This window comes from Vipera berus (genome assembly GCF_964194415.1).
Source record: "Vipera berus genome assembly, chromosome: 1".
NCBI classification, from domain to species: domain Eukaryota; kingdom Metazoa; phylum Chordata; class Lepidosauria; order Squamata; family Viperidae; genus Vipera; species Vipera berus.
The window spans coordinates 242,438,149-242,454,432 of record NC_138202.1 but is presented as its reverse complement, the minus strand read 5'-3'; the positions used below and the strand labels follow the sequence as shown (position 1 = coordinate 242,454,432).

Sequence of the window (16,284 nt, the reverse complement as noted above, 5' to 3'; positions counted from 1 at the left end):
ATATTTGATCACTTATTTCTCAAACCCAAGAGTTAATTAAATGAATTCTTATGGTTCATCTAGTTGCAGTATTAGTGTAGGATGCTTACAATACAGTATCTACCCAGAACACTGCTAAAATATCAAAACATTATGATTTCAGATTTCTGATTTAGTAATAAAAAATATGCACAAATTTATAGCATGGCACTTCCAATTTCATGCCAAGAGGTTTCTAACAATGTAGAGATTAAGACCATTTATTTTCTGCTTCCTCGTTCTTCTCACTGCCCACCTCCCAAATCCATGACACGTGCAATGCAGCAACTTTAACTTCCCACCTGAAAAATCAAAGAGGGAGCATTCAGATGATCTACAGGTGGGGAACTAAGGGTTATTTATTCACTTACAGAAGTTCTTTTTTAACCACTCTGACGAAACCACGATTCTCCCCCCCCCAACAGGAAAGTCAGGCGGAATTACTTTCCACTCCCACCTTCTCCACGATCAATTGTTCCGTCGTTTCTATTCAGCAGGAGCTCCCTTCTTTCCAAAGAAGCGTGTTGATCCGTGAATCAGTCCTTCGTTTCCATGGAGACCGCAGACTCTAGCCAATGTCCTTTCAGATAGACCCGAATGAAAGGCGGGGCTAAACGAGTTCCTTCATGTCTTCTGTCTTTTCTCCGGGTTGTTGATGGCTGTTCTCTAAATCGTCATCTCAGCCGAATCCCCTCATAATTGGGGGATTAATCCTTAACCTTCCTGACCAATGGCCTGATTTTTATTCCAAGATACTTGTGTTCATTTCACACTTTGAGGGGAAAGACGGGCGGTTTCGTCATAAGCTGCAGACTGTACACATTCCTAATATGCATTTAATAGACACGTGTCAGGTAGCTAAGGGGTGCGGTAAACAAGCTCCGTCAACTACACTGCGGGTGCGAAGATGCACAGCCGGTTCTTACATTTTAATGGTTATAAAGTGCTGTGGATACTGGAAATACCCCTCCAAATGACATTTGAGGTTGTGAACCTAACCACCTGGCAAGAGGACAAAGATTCTCTCGAGAGATCTCAAAGCAGAGGCACCATTTGAAACTTCGGAGGACTACTAGATGGCAGCGAAACTCTCCCTTCTTCGGGTCATCAGGCACTTGGTAGTATAGTTATTCTAGATCTTTTCCTAGGATACTTCCAGGTAAGTCATCACACTCTCATTTGTGGAATCCTAAATGGAAACTACTACTACTCCCCCTCCTCTTCCTTCTTCCTCTCCTCCCCGCCTCCCCCAAGAAAAGTTGCCTCGTGTGTGTGTGTGTGTGTGTGTGTGTGTGTGAGAGAGAGAGAGAGAGAGAGAGAGAGAGAGAGAGAGTCTGAATATATTTTAATAAGCAGTGCCAGGATTCTGCTCTCAGGGTGTGCCTCCCCCTTTTCTAACTAAATATTTGAAGCTGTTTTTCATTACCTATAATGTTCCTAGTTGGGGTTTTTTTGACAAGTCCCAAGTTCAGTCTGTGTTTCCACAGCAAACTACCTATAAAGCCTTTTAATCACATGCAGTTTAAATCGGGACCAATATTGGAAATTCCTCCATCCCGCTCACCAATTGCATCCATTCCTGGCAGCTGGAGGTACTGCTTATTGCCACTCATGACTTACTCATCTCTCTCAGTCAGACTTCTGCATCTGTGCTCAAAATGTGGCTACCCTTGAAGACTATCTGGAAGCTACAGTTGGTGTAGAATTCAACAGTGCAGGTAGACCTGGTCATACATCTACTTTACAAGCTGCACTGGCTCTATGGAGGCTTTTGAGTGCAATTCAAGGTGCTGGTTGTCCCCTATAAAGCCCTTCGTGGCATGGGACTATGCTATTTATTTATGCAACCAATTGTCTCTGGCGGTTTCCCCGCCTCTCCTCTATATACCCTAACAAAGTGAGCATGTTCCGGATCCCTTCCTTGGAACAATCTCATTCAAAGAGATTTAGGAGGCGTGCCCTCTGGAATGCTTCTCCACCTCCCCTCCTTACTCAAATAATCCAGTAGTATTGAATCACTTTAACATACTCATGCAAAACTGCCCTAGAGTATGGCTCAAATATTACAGGTAGTGTTACTAGAGTGAGGCTCACTGCTGTACACAGAATATCCTTTTGTTGAAACGAGGACTAGCCCCCTTACTCAAAAAAAGGCTGACATCACTGCACGGGCTCAGCCTCAGGTCACATCCTAGATTGCTTTCATCACCTAAGACTTACCTGGATCATGACTTCTTATTAGATCATCTTATTGGCTATTTGACTTTTTGGATTTTTGACACTTTTTTAAAAAGCTTCCTTCCTTTCATAAAATGGAGGCACTTTATACTTCCAGCAATCCTGGAAAAGAACTTTGTGGAGGTGGGTGTATGATAGGCTTTAGCATAGTGTTCTCCAGCAAAGTATTGATTACAACCAGATAACAAAGAATTTAATTTCTGCATTGCTGGGGGGGGGGGGAAGAGGAGAATTGAGAGACCATAAAAATGGATTTAACAATAGTATTGAGGCCTACAGGTTTCCCCTCTCCCCCCCCATGCTCTACAAGCTGTACAGAATGTACGGTAGAAGGGTTAAAGTAGGTTATGGACTAGGTAAGGTAATATTTTAAAAAATCATATATTACAGAGATTATTATTTAACCCAATGAATCAGCAATTTAAATCTCACGTACAATACAGCAAGCTAAAGCAGTTATGAAAATGAGTGAAGCTGACGCTGCTCCCCAAAATGTACTATGCGTAAATTTGTTGTTAGCTGTGATCAGATTTCACATATTTTTGAAACCATATGAACTTCCAATTGACAGTACTGATATTTGAAATATTGAAATCAGAATTTGTTGTACAGGTAGTCCTCGTCTCACAACCATTCATTTAGCGACTGTTCAAAGGTACGACAGCACTGAAAAAAGTGATATGACCATTTTTCACACTTATGACCCTTGCAGCATCCCTATGGCCATGTGATCAGAATTCAGACACTTGGCAACTGACTCATATTTATGACAGTTGTAGTGTCCCCAGGTCACGTGATCACCTTTTGCGACCTTCTGACAAGCAAAGTCAATGGGGAAGCCAGGTTCACTTAACAACTATGGTCGTAAAATGGGGCAAAACTCACTATGTGTCTTGCTTAACAACAGCAATTTAGGCTCAGTTGTGGTCGTTGAGGACTACCTTGATACACAAATGTCAGAACCACCCATATTTTAACCTTGAGCTAGGGACCTAATACTGCCACATTGGTTTGTTCTTGGCCCATGAATAAAGAAGCATTTAAGTTCCCTTTCAGCCACATGTTCATTCTACAGAGGAATTCTTTCTTTCTTCCCAGCACCTGCGCATCCCCTTATGCCACATTGGCATCTCTGGAGCCAAGATACAACTCCCGAGAGATGGATACCGATCTTACTGTTCTACACCAGAGTCTCTGAATACAGATATTTTTCGGAATGGTAAGATGAAATCTGCTTGTCCTGGGGCAAGCTGGGGAAATGTGAGGTTAATGTACTTCTGAAAAGCTTCCCTGGTTTCTAATATTTCAGCTTCCAGGCTGTCTTTCCAGGTCGTCATACATTCCAGTTGCTGGCTCAGAGATAGGATTTCACTTTCTTTCCTGTTCACTTCAACGTTCACCTCTTCAAGCTGAGCCTCGCGAATATTTTCAGCAGTTTCAAGCAGTTTCCTAGTCTCTTCCTCAAATTCCTTTTGAGAGACCATAAAGGCAGTTTCCAATTCATGTTTTTTCTCCCAGGCTAACCGTTGCAGGTTCTTCTGATAAATTTCATTAGCAATTACCCCAGCCTGGTGGATTTGCTCCAAAAATTTTCTGGATGAATGAAAGGAAAAAAACATACCATCCGTTTAGAAATGATTTCCATCGCACATGATTTTGAACTTAGGTTTATGTAGATTGCTTAATTCAATTATAAAATTATGTAGACAGTGAAGGGAAGAAAAAAGAGTAAACCCAGAGTGAAATCTGTGGAATAAGAAGATAACCTTGACAGAAATATACAATATACATCACCTAGGCAGCAGAGGGATGAGTGTGTGAAACTCATGAGTGTGTGTGTATATATGTGTGTGTGTGTACACATACATATACATACACATATATACATATATATATACATACATACATACATACATACATACATACACACACACAAAATAAAAGTGAGTTAATTCAATTTTTAAATAGGGATATATAGGCCCTATCATCTCAGATATGGTTTTTGCCAGCATAAAGAGGGACCTTTTTTAGCAGCATATTGTCCTTAAATGGGAAAAGAGAATAAAGCAAGAATGCTTTAACTAGCACGAGGTAATGGTCTCGTACATAATTATTTAAAATACTAGCAAAAGAATAGACTACATTTGTATGCGTAGCACAAAGGCCTACTACACTAGATCCCTCTACATTAGCCCAGAGCAGTTTGAGGAAGATTTCTTCCCTTCAGGAAATTCTAGATCAAATCCAATGACTGATGAGAAGTCAGATTATTTTTTTTAAAGGACATGGGATAGTTAAGCTCATTACTTTTCCTGTTTGGCACGAAGTACAGCTGCCTTGTGTCTCTCATCCTGCCTCCCTTCAGCCACAGCTGCCATTTTTTCCATAGCCAGCTGTAGCATCATCCGCTGAAGTTTGTGAGTGTTCCTTTGTTCAGCAGCTTCTGATTCTCTCTTCAGCTCCAGTTCCAAGTGCTGCAGCATTTCGGTCCTTGTTTTCTTCACAGTATTCTTTAGCAAAAATAAATAAAATCAGAAGAACAAACAAATCAGAACAAGAAAGGACTATAATTTCTTCCACCTGCTTAAAATAAGAGCCTGGAAAGAGTATGCCTGCAGAGGGAGGTTGAGGCTCTGAATCCTTTCCTCAGCTTCCCTGTGTGTAAAAAAACCTAGCGTAGGGAAAAAATTAGAAGATTTAGACCACTATAATGTAGGGTGATGGGACGCGGTGGCTCAGTGGGTTAGGACGCTGAGCTTGTCGATCAGGTCGGCAGTTTGGCGGGTTGAATCCCGAGTGCCACATAGCAGAAGTGAGCGCCTGTTACTCGTCCCAGCTTCTGCCAACCTAGCAGTTCGAAAGCATGTAAAAATACAAGTAGAAAAATAGGGACCACTACGGTGGGAAGGTAACCGTGTTCCGTGCGCCTTTGGCGTCTAGTCATGCTGGCCACATGACCACAGAGACGTCCTCGGACAAGCGCTGGCTCTTCAGCTTTGAAACGGAGATGAGCACCGGCCCCTAGAGTCCGAAACAACTAGCACGCATGTGCGGGGGAACCTTTACCTTAATGTAGGGTGAGAGCAGATATGTGACCCTGATTAAGATCTGGAAAGATAATATCTTCTGTACTTTCTACCTGCTCATAACGATCTGGTACCTACTTTTACTTTCACAAATAAATAGAGTTCTGTACAGGTAGTCCTCAACTTATGACCACAACTGAACCCCAAATTTCATTTGCCAAGTGAAATACTTGTTACATTTGTTAGGTGAATTTTGCCCCGTTTTATGACTTTCCTTGCTACAATTGTTAAGTGAATCGCTAATATGGTTGCTAATTTAGTAACATGGTTGTTGAATGAATCTGGATTCCCCATTAACTTTGCTGGTTGGATGGTCACAAAAGATGATCATGTGACCCCAGAACACTGTAACTGTCATAAATATGAGTCAGTTGCCAAGTGCCAGAATTTTGATCACTTGATCTTGGAGATACTGCAGTGGGTATAAGTGTTTAAAATGGTCATAAATCACTTTTTGCAGTGCCATTGTAACTGTGAATGGTCACTAAATGAACTGCTGTAAGTCCAGTGCTACCTGTATAGAGAGAATGGACTTTTTTATTACCTTCTTTTCTCTGTCCCCTTGCCAATGTGTTCCCAAGGATTAGGCAACCCTTGGAAATGATACGAGATATGCATAAACTGTATGTAGAAGGGAGAGTCTCAAATCACCAGAAATCAGTTTCTTATTGTTGTGATTCAGGGTCAGCCTGTGGGTTCGGCAGTTGGGTCGGACGACTCAGAGGAGGAGGAGGGGGGTGTTGAAGACCTTGGTGAGGGGGTTGAAGATCTTGCTGATGAGAGCCCTCAGCCAGGCCCCTCCCACTTGGTCATCACGGAGACCCAGCTGTGTGAGCATGACAGTGTGGATGAAGATGACCCACAGCTGGCCCTGTTCAAGGACGCCTGACGCAGGAGGCAGTCAATTAGGAGTAAACAGAGGAAGGCAATGGGGCTTCTCGGAAGGAGGCGGAGAGAAGCCACGCCCTGAACTCTATATAAGGGGAATGTGTGGGGAGGGCTGGTTTGCTGAAGGCAACCGCTTGGATAGTTCATGTTTCTTAAAGCTCCTGTTTCTTGGTTTGTCTTGTTCCGTTTGTTTTTGTGGTAATAAATTTGGCAGGCGTAATTCCAGCCTCTTGCCTTCTTGTAAAAGGGGTTGTCCCTGCCTTTTCTGCAGGGCCGGTAGCAGGCTGGTACAGAACACTTATGCTAATGATACGTCTACGTAAGTTCCAAAGCATTGTGTTATTTCATAGAGTGGATAGAAAAATAAAAGTACTACTGACTTCTAATGTTTCTTCATGTTTCTTTTTAAGTTCGTTAATATCTTTCTTGTGTATTGCTTCAGCATGATTGAGAGCTTCTTCTACTGCATCTTCTTTTGCTACTTCAGCCTACAAAACAGGCCACAAATAGAAGCAGTTGGTTAATACAACTGTGCTAAAGACATCACACAGGACTGATCACATGGTACAATCTCAATTGCTAGGATGGCTCTTTAGCAACAGAGTTGCCCTTGTTCGTGGAATTGATTCTTCTCCCATTGTGTCCTCCCCAACCTGTTCCAGAAGGGTTGTTCAAGAAGGAAAAGCCTTATTGCCCAAGCAGAAGTCAAGTCTAACCCCAGATTTAGTTACAGTAGTCCTTGACTTACAACCATTTGTTTAGTGAACGTTTGAAGTTACAACAGAACTGAGAAAAGTGACTTATGGCCGGTGTTCACACTTGCAACCATTGCAACATCCCCATGGTCATGTGAACAAAATTCAGGCCCCTGGCAACTGGCATGTCATTTATGTTGGTTGCAGTGTCCTGGGGTTACGTGATTGCCATTTCTAATCTTCCCAGCCAGCTTCCAACAAATGTAGAAGAAGCCAGATTTGCCTAATGACTGATGATTCACTTAACAACCGCAGTGATTCACTTAACAACTGTGGCACAAAAGGTCATAAAATGGGGCAAAACTCACTTAACAACTGCCTGGAAAAGCAATGGAAATTCTGGGCTCCATTCTGATTGTAAGTCAAGGACTATCTGTAATTCTTCCTAATTTTGAGAAGAACATAAAAGAATAGCCCTCTGGAGCAGGCTTTTTTTTAAAAAATTCATTATTACTAATATTTGCATCCCTCTGTGCTTCAGCTAACTCCAGTGCTTCTTTTAAACTTAAAATGAAGGTAATACAATAAAATTTATCTTCGTGTATATTGAACACCCCAGACAATGTTTTAAAAAGTAAAAATCATGGCCTAATTGGAAATGCAATTGAGAAGTTGGAACCTTAAGCATGAGGTCTAGATTTGAACTTTTATTGTCGCCCTTTGGGAAGAAATCCATAGGATGTTTAAACCAAAGATTATTGGTTAAGGACAGATAGCATTTAGATTCTACCAAGGTTTTTTTTTTGTAAAGGCAAAAACTATTATAAAAAAGATCACCACATTAAAAAAGAAAAGATGTTGAACTCTGGGAAGAGTGCAGAGAAGAGCAACAAAGATGATTAGTGGACTGGAGGCTAAAACATATAAGGAACGGTTGCTGGAATTGGGTATGTTTAATTTAATGAAGAGAAGGATGAGGAGGTACATGATAGCAGTGTTTCAATATCTCAGGGGCTGCCACAAAGAAGAGGGAGTCAAGCTATTCTCCAAAGCACTTGAGGGCAGAACAAGAAGCAATGGATGGAAACTAGTCAAGGAGAGAAGCAACCTAGAACTAAGGAGAAATTTCCTGACAGTGAGAATAATTAACCAACGGAACAGTTGCCTTCAGAAGTTGTGGGTGGACCATCACTGGAGGCTTTTAAAAAGAAACTGAACAACCACTTATTTAAAACGGTATGCTTGTGTAGAGGGTTGGACTAGAAGACCTCCAAAGTCCCTTCCAACTGTGTTATTATTAAACAACATTAAGACAAATCTATACCTGATTTATACCAGTACTGCTGATATACCTATGACATCTATTAACATGCATCACAAGGGAAATCTGCATTACATCGTAAACATTAGGAAGGTTTATATTTAACATCACAGAAGAATAGTTTTACCTGAAGCAAGAGTTTAGTTTGCATTTTTTCTATTCGTTTTTGTATTTCCTGTTCTCTTTGGTCTACATCTTCTTGCTTAAGGTCTGCTCCGATCTCTATATAAAGTAATAGAATTGAAGGCAGCATATATTATATATGGATTATTTGCTCACACATGCCATTAAATAAAAGTTTAATTTAAAAGCATTAAACCATTACCATCATTTTGTGAAGACTAGTGTGCCCAATCAAAGGTGCCATACTTATATTAATTAAACGTATAAGAAAAGTTGTCAATGTTAAGCTGCCATTCTCTGATTAGGCTTGATAAGAATTTAAACCAATAACTTTGGCAGAGATGGAAATAGAAATAGCCCTTATATACTGTTCCATAGTGCTTTACAGCAGAGGTCCTCAACCTTTTGGGCACCAGGGACCGGTTTCATGGAAAAAGGTTTTTCCGACTGGAGTGTGTGTGGTTTTGTGTGCTGCCTGCATCTTGCGGATGGGGCTTTGTTTATGCAGACTGGTTGCTGGCATGCCACAGCCTGGTACCAGTCCGCAGCCTGGGGGTTGGGGACCCCTGCTTTACAGCACTCTCTGAGCGGTTTACAGTCAGCATATTGCCTCAAACAATCTGGGTCCTCATTATACAGACCTCAGAAGGATGGAATGCTGAGTCAATCTTGAGCCAGTCAGGATTGAACTCCTGGCAGTGGGCTGAGATAGCCTGCAATATTGCATTCTAACCACTGTGCCACCACAGGTCATAAATCCCCTATCTCTACCCTAAATATTCCACATTTCAACTTGTCTCAACAGATTGCGTGACAAAGGCAAGATCGATCCCTACAGTTATTTATGACGTACCATTGGATGCTGTTCCATCTATGCTGATGAAGGGATCCTGGTAGAGATCTACAGCAGGGGTGCCCAGCCTTGGCAGCTTTAAGACTTGTGGACTTCAACTTCTCCATTTGGCTGGAATTCTGGGAGTTCACAAGTCTTAAAATTGCCCAGGTTGGACACTTAGGATCTACAGTTTTATGCAGGTAACTTCAATATCTAAGCAGGCATTCTACCCTGGTGGACAACCAGCACTAGAAGTATCGAGCTTGCTCTAGTTTTCTTTCCAAAGTGATAAGAAGATCACACAGGTCTGCGATGCAATGATTATACCATAGAAATTGGGCATAAATAAGCACACTAATTATAGCACTAATTTTGTCATGGGTGGGTTGAAGGGGCAATATTAATAATCTGTAATTGCAAAATCCAAGCATTAGGCATATTGTGTAATACTACAGTAAGCCAGGCCAAGTCTTTTACTGATCTTAAAAGTTTTTCTATTCAAAGCCAAAGAAAGCCACTGCTTCCTTTGCCAGATTAAATCTGTGTTCTCTGAAAGACTCAACACAAAAGCATCACATTTACAGATTAAGCCATACTTTGCTTAACCATGGTTTGTTGGAAAAAGTGTAGCTGTCCATATTCACATAAATGTTAAGTCATAAACTAGGAGGTATGAATCACCATAGCTGGATTCACACAATATACGGTATCTAATCTAAATTAAACGAAACATGAAAGTTTAATATGTTTGAACCCAGTCTCTCTCACTGATCCCAGTGATAGTTGCCTCTTCCATCAACGTATTAATTATAAAGAAATTTAAAATATATATTCAAAGTCCATTAAAGCAATATTTAATAATTTAAGCAGGTCCTTGAGTTGAAGAAGAGCCTTGGTGGAGCAGTGGGCTAATGCCTCCTTAAAGTAACACCAGCTGCCTGCAATTAGTGCAGGTTCGAGTCCCACCAGGCTCAAGGTTGACTCAGCCTTCCATCCTTCCGAGGTAGGTAAAATGAGGACCCAGACTGTTGGGGGCAATAAGCTGACTTTGTAATAATGCCGCTTGGGGGGGGAAAGCCCTAATAAGCAGGCATATACATAGAATGAAAGCTATTGCTAAGCAGATTGATTTGTGCTTTAAAATTGTAAGCCACCCTGAGTCTTCGGAGAAGGGCAGGATATAAATGGGATTAAAAAAAAAGAATCCTATTTCCCATATTATGGACCATTGGACCATTAAATTATTCAAAAGCACAGAATGATGTTGTCCGCACTTAGATACAAGTAACAAATTCATAAATCTCCATACATTTTGTTTTCCTCCTTTTTGGTATCAAGTAGAAAGATATCTTCCCTTAATGATATTTGCAGCCTTTTTGCCTATTTTTTTCTCCCATTTTATTGTTAATATGAATAACATTGTCCACGTTCTTGTATGCAGATTCTTTAGAACATGTCGAATATATGAATCATCATAGGTTATTGAGGAGAATTAACTTACCCAATATATCTTTGTGTGTATAATACCGAGTTTTATAAGGTTTATATTCCCTAATCCGGTCAAAGGTCTCTGGTGTAGGAGGCGGTGGAATTAGTTTTGAACAAACAGCACAGCAAACAAATGTATTAAAATCTGGATTTCTAATCATGATTGCATGAGATCTTTTTCCTCCTTTGAAGAGAATCAAGTAACTTATTCAGATGCAGATACAAAAGCTTAATTCTTCCATTCAAAGCTGAATTATATTTGGTGTTCCTTTGAGTTTGTGCACGTCAGTGGAATAAATAAGGTGGCTTCAGCATTGTATGGCAAGATGGTCAGTGGAAGAAAGAGAAAAGGACCACCATTATATGGCAAGATGTATCCACCTGCTTCTTCAGCTCTTTATTAAGAAACTCTGGAAGTTACATTGCCATGACTGTGTCTGAGGCCATGAGTTAAATCCCACCTAGTAACTGTTGCTAGGCAAAGTAAGTTTTGCTCATAAAAGCATTTGAGGCATCAATTAATATTACTTAGCATCTTGGGATATTTTTATAATTGATAAAAGTTTTCATTTGCTTTTCTAAAACAATGTACATGAATTATTGCAGTATTTACTATCCAAATATTTAAACCAAAAACTTAAAATACCACTAAATGGGAATATGCAGGGAAGCTCAAAACACTGAAGTAACTCATTGAAATATATTTTTAACAGATTAGTTTTATTGCCTTGAGTGAAAAATATCAACCCATCAATCATTCAAAACACTAAATCATAAATAAATTATTTTGCAAGAGACTATGGCACAGTTTCCCTTATTTAATATTTGAATATTAAAAAAATGCAGTTGGATGTATACAATTAACTCACATGGTATAATAAGATGGAGGGTTTTTGTCACTGTAAATTGGGGGTGGCCCCCACCCCCAATGTATACATGGTTGTACTTTGACAATAAAGGTTCATTCATACAAAAGACACATTTTAGGAATGTTTTTTGAGTGACTTACTAAAACACTGGTGCTTAATAATAAACTAAAATCAGGCAGTGAAGTTTTGGTAATAATTCTAAAGCATCTATTGACACAGCATAGATAAGAAATAAGACACAAATATTCTACAGTACTTTTATTTATAATGTACTTTATTCAAAATAATAATAGATAATAGGATTTCACACTGATGTTTAACCTGAATATTTTTTAATTCACTATTGTATAAAAATAATCCTAATGCTTCAGACAAAATCCTGAAAGTCACCATTCAGAAAGTCAAGTCTTCCTCCATGTTAATATTTAAATCAGCAATGACAATAATTTTCCTTAGTCCCATTTTGAGGTCTTGCGTTTCATAAGTCTGTTTCCTTCACTGTCAATAGCTTCATAGAGATCTTTTTTGTTTTCTTGTTGTGCGTGCAAGTACCCAATATAAGCTACACAAAGAGTAATTGTCACAAGGCCAAAAGCCATAACTGCTTTGTTCTGTGAAAATGAAAACATAAATAGTTTGAAATCCAGACATTTTATTTAATCCATGTTCTATGCTCCATGCGTCTTAAAAGTATTTTATTAAGCTGTGTCCTGATGACCTATTTTATTTTCCATCTTCATCTAGCTTCCAAAGTTAAAAGGAAATGGCTGGAATTAAGGCTGCAGTCGTCTATGTAAGTGGAATACAGTTCTCCAAACAGTTCTTTTGAAAAACCACAGCAAGTGGCAGCACTTGGGTCATCTTGCCGATTTTGGAAAAACTAAGCAAGGAGGGACCTGGTTAGTAGTTGAAAGGGAGACTACTAGGGCAGCCCAGGGCTCTAGGCTAGAATGAGAATTTAAAAAGGCATCCTAGAAGGCAGTGGCAAAATACGTCTGCACTTTTCCCAAAATGGTAGCATTATTTTGTGTAGCCCCCTAAGAGACAAGCTTTTTTAAAGTCAGTAAAGGCAATGTTCCCAACTATTTGCCTGATTATTATGAAACAAAAAACATGTAAATTGCAAAGAAATGAAATGACAGTTGAATAAGGTATATAAAGTATGAATAGTTAATCTTCTTTAGTTCCTCAATACCTTTTTTTTTAACAGAGACTGCGTGTTCCTTGAGTGTGAAATGTTTGCCTGGAGAAAATGGGTCTCATCCAAATTGCATGTTGTTTTCCCATACATTTTAAATATGTTCCTATTCATGACCAATTAGGTTTTATAGTATTTTATCAACAATTCAGTACAGCTATAGAAATACCCATTGGCCTCTGAAAGCTTAATTCAATAGGCAAATTACTTCTTCATTTATAAAATCTTAACAGTTGCTGGTAAGAGTATGGAGGTCATTACATTTCTCCTATTTATGTTAAAAAGATAGTGGCTAAAGTATTTTAATATCATGCTATTTTAATTAGCAAGTTACCAACTTTTTTCTATCAAAACTAATGTTATGCCTGAATTAAAAATGGAAAGTTATCAGAAATTAAATATATATGACCTCTTAAACAACATATTATACCCGAGTTTACTTAAATGTAATAAACCATAATTGATTGGATTTAGATAAAATGCTAAGTCATTAACTACAAATCCAAAACATAAAGACTAGGCTCATATATCATACTAAACCCAAACCTAAACAATTCCTCTGATGTACATAATAGCTACAGCCATGTAACTATGCAACTGACGTGCAGGCAAAAATATGGATGTATTTAAATCAGCTGCCCCAAATAATTGTTCTCTTACAGGTTTAATGAAAAGTTCTGGATTCACAGCACGGAACAAAGTAGTAGTTTGGGCACCCCGGAGTCCTGGAATTCGATAATCTTTCTTTTTGGGTGCTTCATGCGGAACATCTGGAGGAACATCTGGAGGCTGCGGTGCTGAAGACATCTTACTGTGGCAGAAATATTAGGACTGTGTGACACTTTACTAGTATCCTGTATTCTAATTGCAATCTAACTGACAAATACAAATAATGAAAAATCCAGGTCTATTATTTCCCAAATCTGAAAATGCAGTGATGGGATACCTCCTGAGGGTTGCTAGCCAAAAACCTTGAATAATTATCCCGTTTTTCTTTCTTAGCAGCTTTCTGTCAAAACCAAACAAACAAAAACCCTGTGGTTTGGTATGCTGGTCTGACAGCCGCGGATAGGAAAGTATTACAGAGGGTAGTGAGCACAGCACAAGACATTGTGGGCTGTTCCCTGACACCACTGGATGACATCGTTGCCTTGGAAGAGTGAGGAAGATTCTCAGGGTTGACTCACACCCTGGATGGTATCTCTTTACTCTCCCACCATCCGGTAGGAGATATAGGAATATAGCCAGCCGTACCAACAGGCTGAAAAATAGCTTTTATCCGTGGGCTGTTAGGCTTTTGAATGGGACATAATCTTATGCAGAATTGACTTGGGAGGCCGGTGTGTGGTGTAGTTGGTTCACATAGTTGTCACTGTGTGTTGGGGGGAGAGAGCACGGGGGGGGGAGGCTCAGCTAATCTCAATGTACACATGTTGTACTTTGACAATAAAGGTTTATTTATTTATTATTTATCAAACTATAGCATATAAACAGAAAGGACTTAATCTGGGCCTTGGCATAACATTCCAGAAAGCAGCAATAACATTATACATCAGGATTAATTCCTGCCAATGTCGGGTAGAGTTGCAAACACTGCTAGTCAATATAGCCAGAGCCAAACTAAACAGAAAATACATTAGTATGAAGGAAATTGTGTAACTTCCCATTAATCTTAGTTTAATAGTATGATCCAATCCAGTGTTTTGGCCTTCCACAATGTTGAGTTATCTAGATACATTGATCTATGACTTACTTCACTGTTCATCAGTTAGGAAAGATGGGAACTGCAGTCCAACAAGTTGGCACAATATTGTTCCAGAGCTATGAGTTCAAATCAATCAAAAAGTTGTTTAATTAAGAAGCATTTATGGAAGCAGCTGAAGTTCATAAAGGTGATACATGTTACACCTGCAGACATCTTGATATTACATGGCAGATACCTTGTAGAATCGAATGATGGAGGCAACTGGAAAGCTGACAAGATTGGATTAGAGAGTGATAGCCCCTCCCACTCTCATTTGCCAGCAACCAGTATTTAAGATAGTGTAAACTCCCCTAGAGATAATTTGATTCCCACATTTCTTAAAACCTGGCTCAGCACATAAACCTGGGCTATCCCCTAATTAGATACCCAGCATTCTGGAGCTTAAAAAGTGGGGTGGCCTAGGCATATGCATGTATTCCACATTTGCCTATACCAGGGGTAGGCAACCTCGGCTCTTTTATGACTCATGGACTTCAACTCCCAGAATTCCTATGAATTACTACCCCTGGCCTATACCTTCCTACAATTCCAGGAAAATAATGCATTTGATGCTCAAAGGTGTGCATATTTCAGGGGATGCCACTGAGTTTTAAAACTGGGAGAAAGCACATATAGTCTATCCTATGCATTTGAGGAAATTTCTTATCCTCCTTCATCCAAACTAAAGACTATTATAATTCTTCTTCGTAGGTGAACTGCTTTAGACTTCTTAAATATTTTGGTTGCCCTTCTGCATCTTTTTGAGCTCTGTAAAACCTAACTGAATATGTGATGACCAAAACTGCATTTAAAATACCACAAGAGTAATCTTTGCCATATATTTTCATTAAATTAGCAATTCTATTTTCAATTCCTGTCCTTTGACTTCTAATATGGAATCTGCCTTTTTCATATTGGCTGCACACTAAGTTGATGTTTTTATCCAGCTGGTCACCAAGATCCTCTTGATAAACCAGTTCAGATCCCGTTAATATATACCAGTCACAGATGGATTTTTCTTGGACCAACATTCATTACACTTGCTTACATTATTATTTAAGTCTCGTGATGACCACCTGCCAATTTGGAAAGTTTATTTGACTGTGGTATTTTTCTACACCAATAGCCACATACAAACCTGCCTTCCCCCATATCACGCCCTATAATTCTATATGTTCCACCAAGTTAGCAGTGAGGGCTTTCATCCACAGATCTATCAGTGGCCATCGACAGTTAATGTGCAACTTTTTTTCCTTTAGGGATTTTCCTTGGTAAGGAAGAAGTACAACAGGAAGCGAGGAAAACCTGGGATGATTCCCAATGGACCACCACGATGTCGGCACCTCATTTTTGAAAAAAAAAATTCTGCAAGCTTTCCTGGAAGCACCCAAACTCTCTAGATTTTCCCAGCCTTGCTTTGAGAAAACAAAGTCTGAACCTAAGATCACCAACGTGGAAAGCCGAAGCACAAGCAAAGAGCTCGCAATTTTTTCTAACCATAGCACGGCTACCAGGAAAAAATCCGGACGGTCCCTGCGTCCGTGTCTATTGTCAGATAGCGCCCCAGTCCAGATCTGGAACTCCTTTGCAGTAGCTCCCTGCTAGAGTGGATGACCAGGCGCTCTTTTCGATATTTTACTATGCCAAGAGAAGCATTCCTAGGAAGACAAAAGCAAGACATCGAAAGACCTACAGCTTCTTACTCACCTCCCAGCGTGGGCAACCTGAACCGATTCCCCCTTCCTACATTCCCAACGCAGAACTAAGAAGGACTGGCTCTG

At 39.8% G+C, this 16,284-nt stretch overlaps 2 protein-coding genes across 2 annotated transcripts; both read right to left on the bottom strand.

The window, feature by feature from the left end:
• Window positions 1-2,727: 2,727 nt before the first annotated feature.
• On the bottom strand, window positions 2,728-16,243 carry LOC308662695 (uncharacterized protein C6orf163). The gene is made up of 5 exons (XM_081318818.1): window positions 16,211-16,243; window positions 8,374-8,468; window positions 6,611-6,718; window positions 4,564-4,766; window positions 2,728-3,849 (listed from the first exon to the last, which is right to left on the bottom strand). Exons 2-5 carry the CDS (start codon window positions 8,395-8,397, stop codon window positions 3,429-3,431), a joined length of 756 nt encoding a protein of 251 aa, XP_081174944.1. The 5' UTR covers window positions 8,398-8,468; window positions 16,211-16,243; the 3' UTR covers window positions 2,728-3,428.
• On the bottom strand, window positions 11,439-14,580 carry SMIM8 (small integral membrane protein 8). Its single transcript, XM_081318829.1, has 3 exons — window positions 14,513-14,580; window positions 13,420-13,570; window positions 11,439-12,172 (listed from the first exon to the last, which is right to left on the bottom strand). The coding sequence occupies exons 2-3, from the start codon at window positions 13,564-13,566 to the stop codon at window positions 12,014-12,016; spliced, it is 306 nt and encodes a 101-aa protein (XP_081174955.1). The 5' UTR covers window positions 13,567-13,570; window positions 14,513-14,580; the 3' UTR covers window positions 11,439-12,013.
• Window positions 16,244-16,284: the final 41 nt, after the last annotated feature.

What these genes read in the sequence shown, in the direction of transcription:
- SMIM8 (XM_081318829.1), bottom strand. Translation starts at nt 13,566, where the DNA reads ATGTCTTCAGCACCGCAGCCTCCAGATGTTCCTCCAGATGTTCCGCAT. An exon ending in CAGAACTTTTCATTAAACCT is followed by an intron (nt 12,173 to 13,419) that starts GTAAGAGAACAA and finishes TCATTTTCACAG; the next exon opens with AACAAAGCAGTTATGGCTTT.
- LOC308662695 (XM_081318818.1), bottom strand. Translation starts at nt 8,397, where the DNA reads ATGCAAACTAAACTCTTGCTTCAG. An exon ending in AACATGAAGAAACATTAGAA is followed by an intron (nt 4,767 to 6,610) that starts GTCAGTAGTACT and finishes TTTTTGCTAAAG; the next exon opens with AATACTGTGAAGAAAACAAG. An exon ending in CTTCGTGCCAAACAGGAAAA is followed by an intron (nt 3,850 to 4,563) that starts GTAATGAGCTTA and finishes TCATTCATCCAG; the next exon opens with AAAATTTTTGGAGCAAATCC.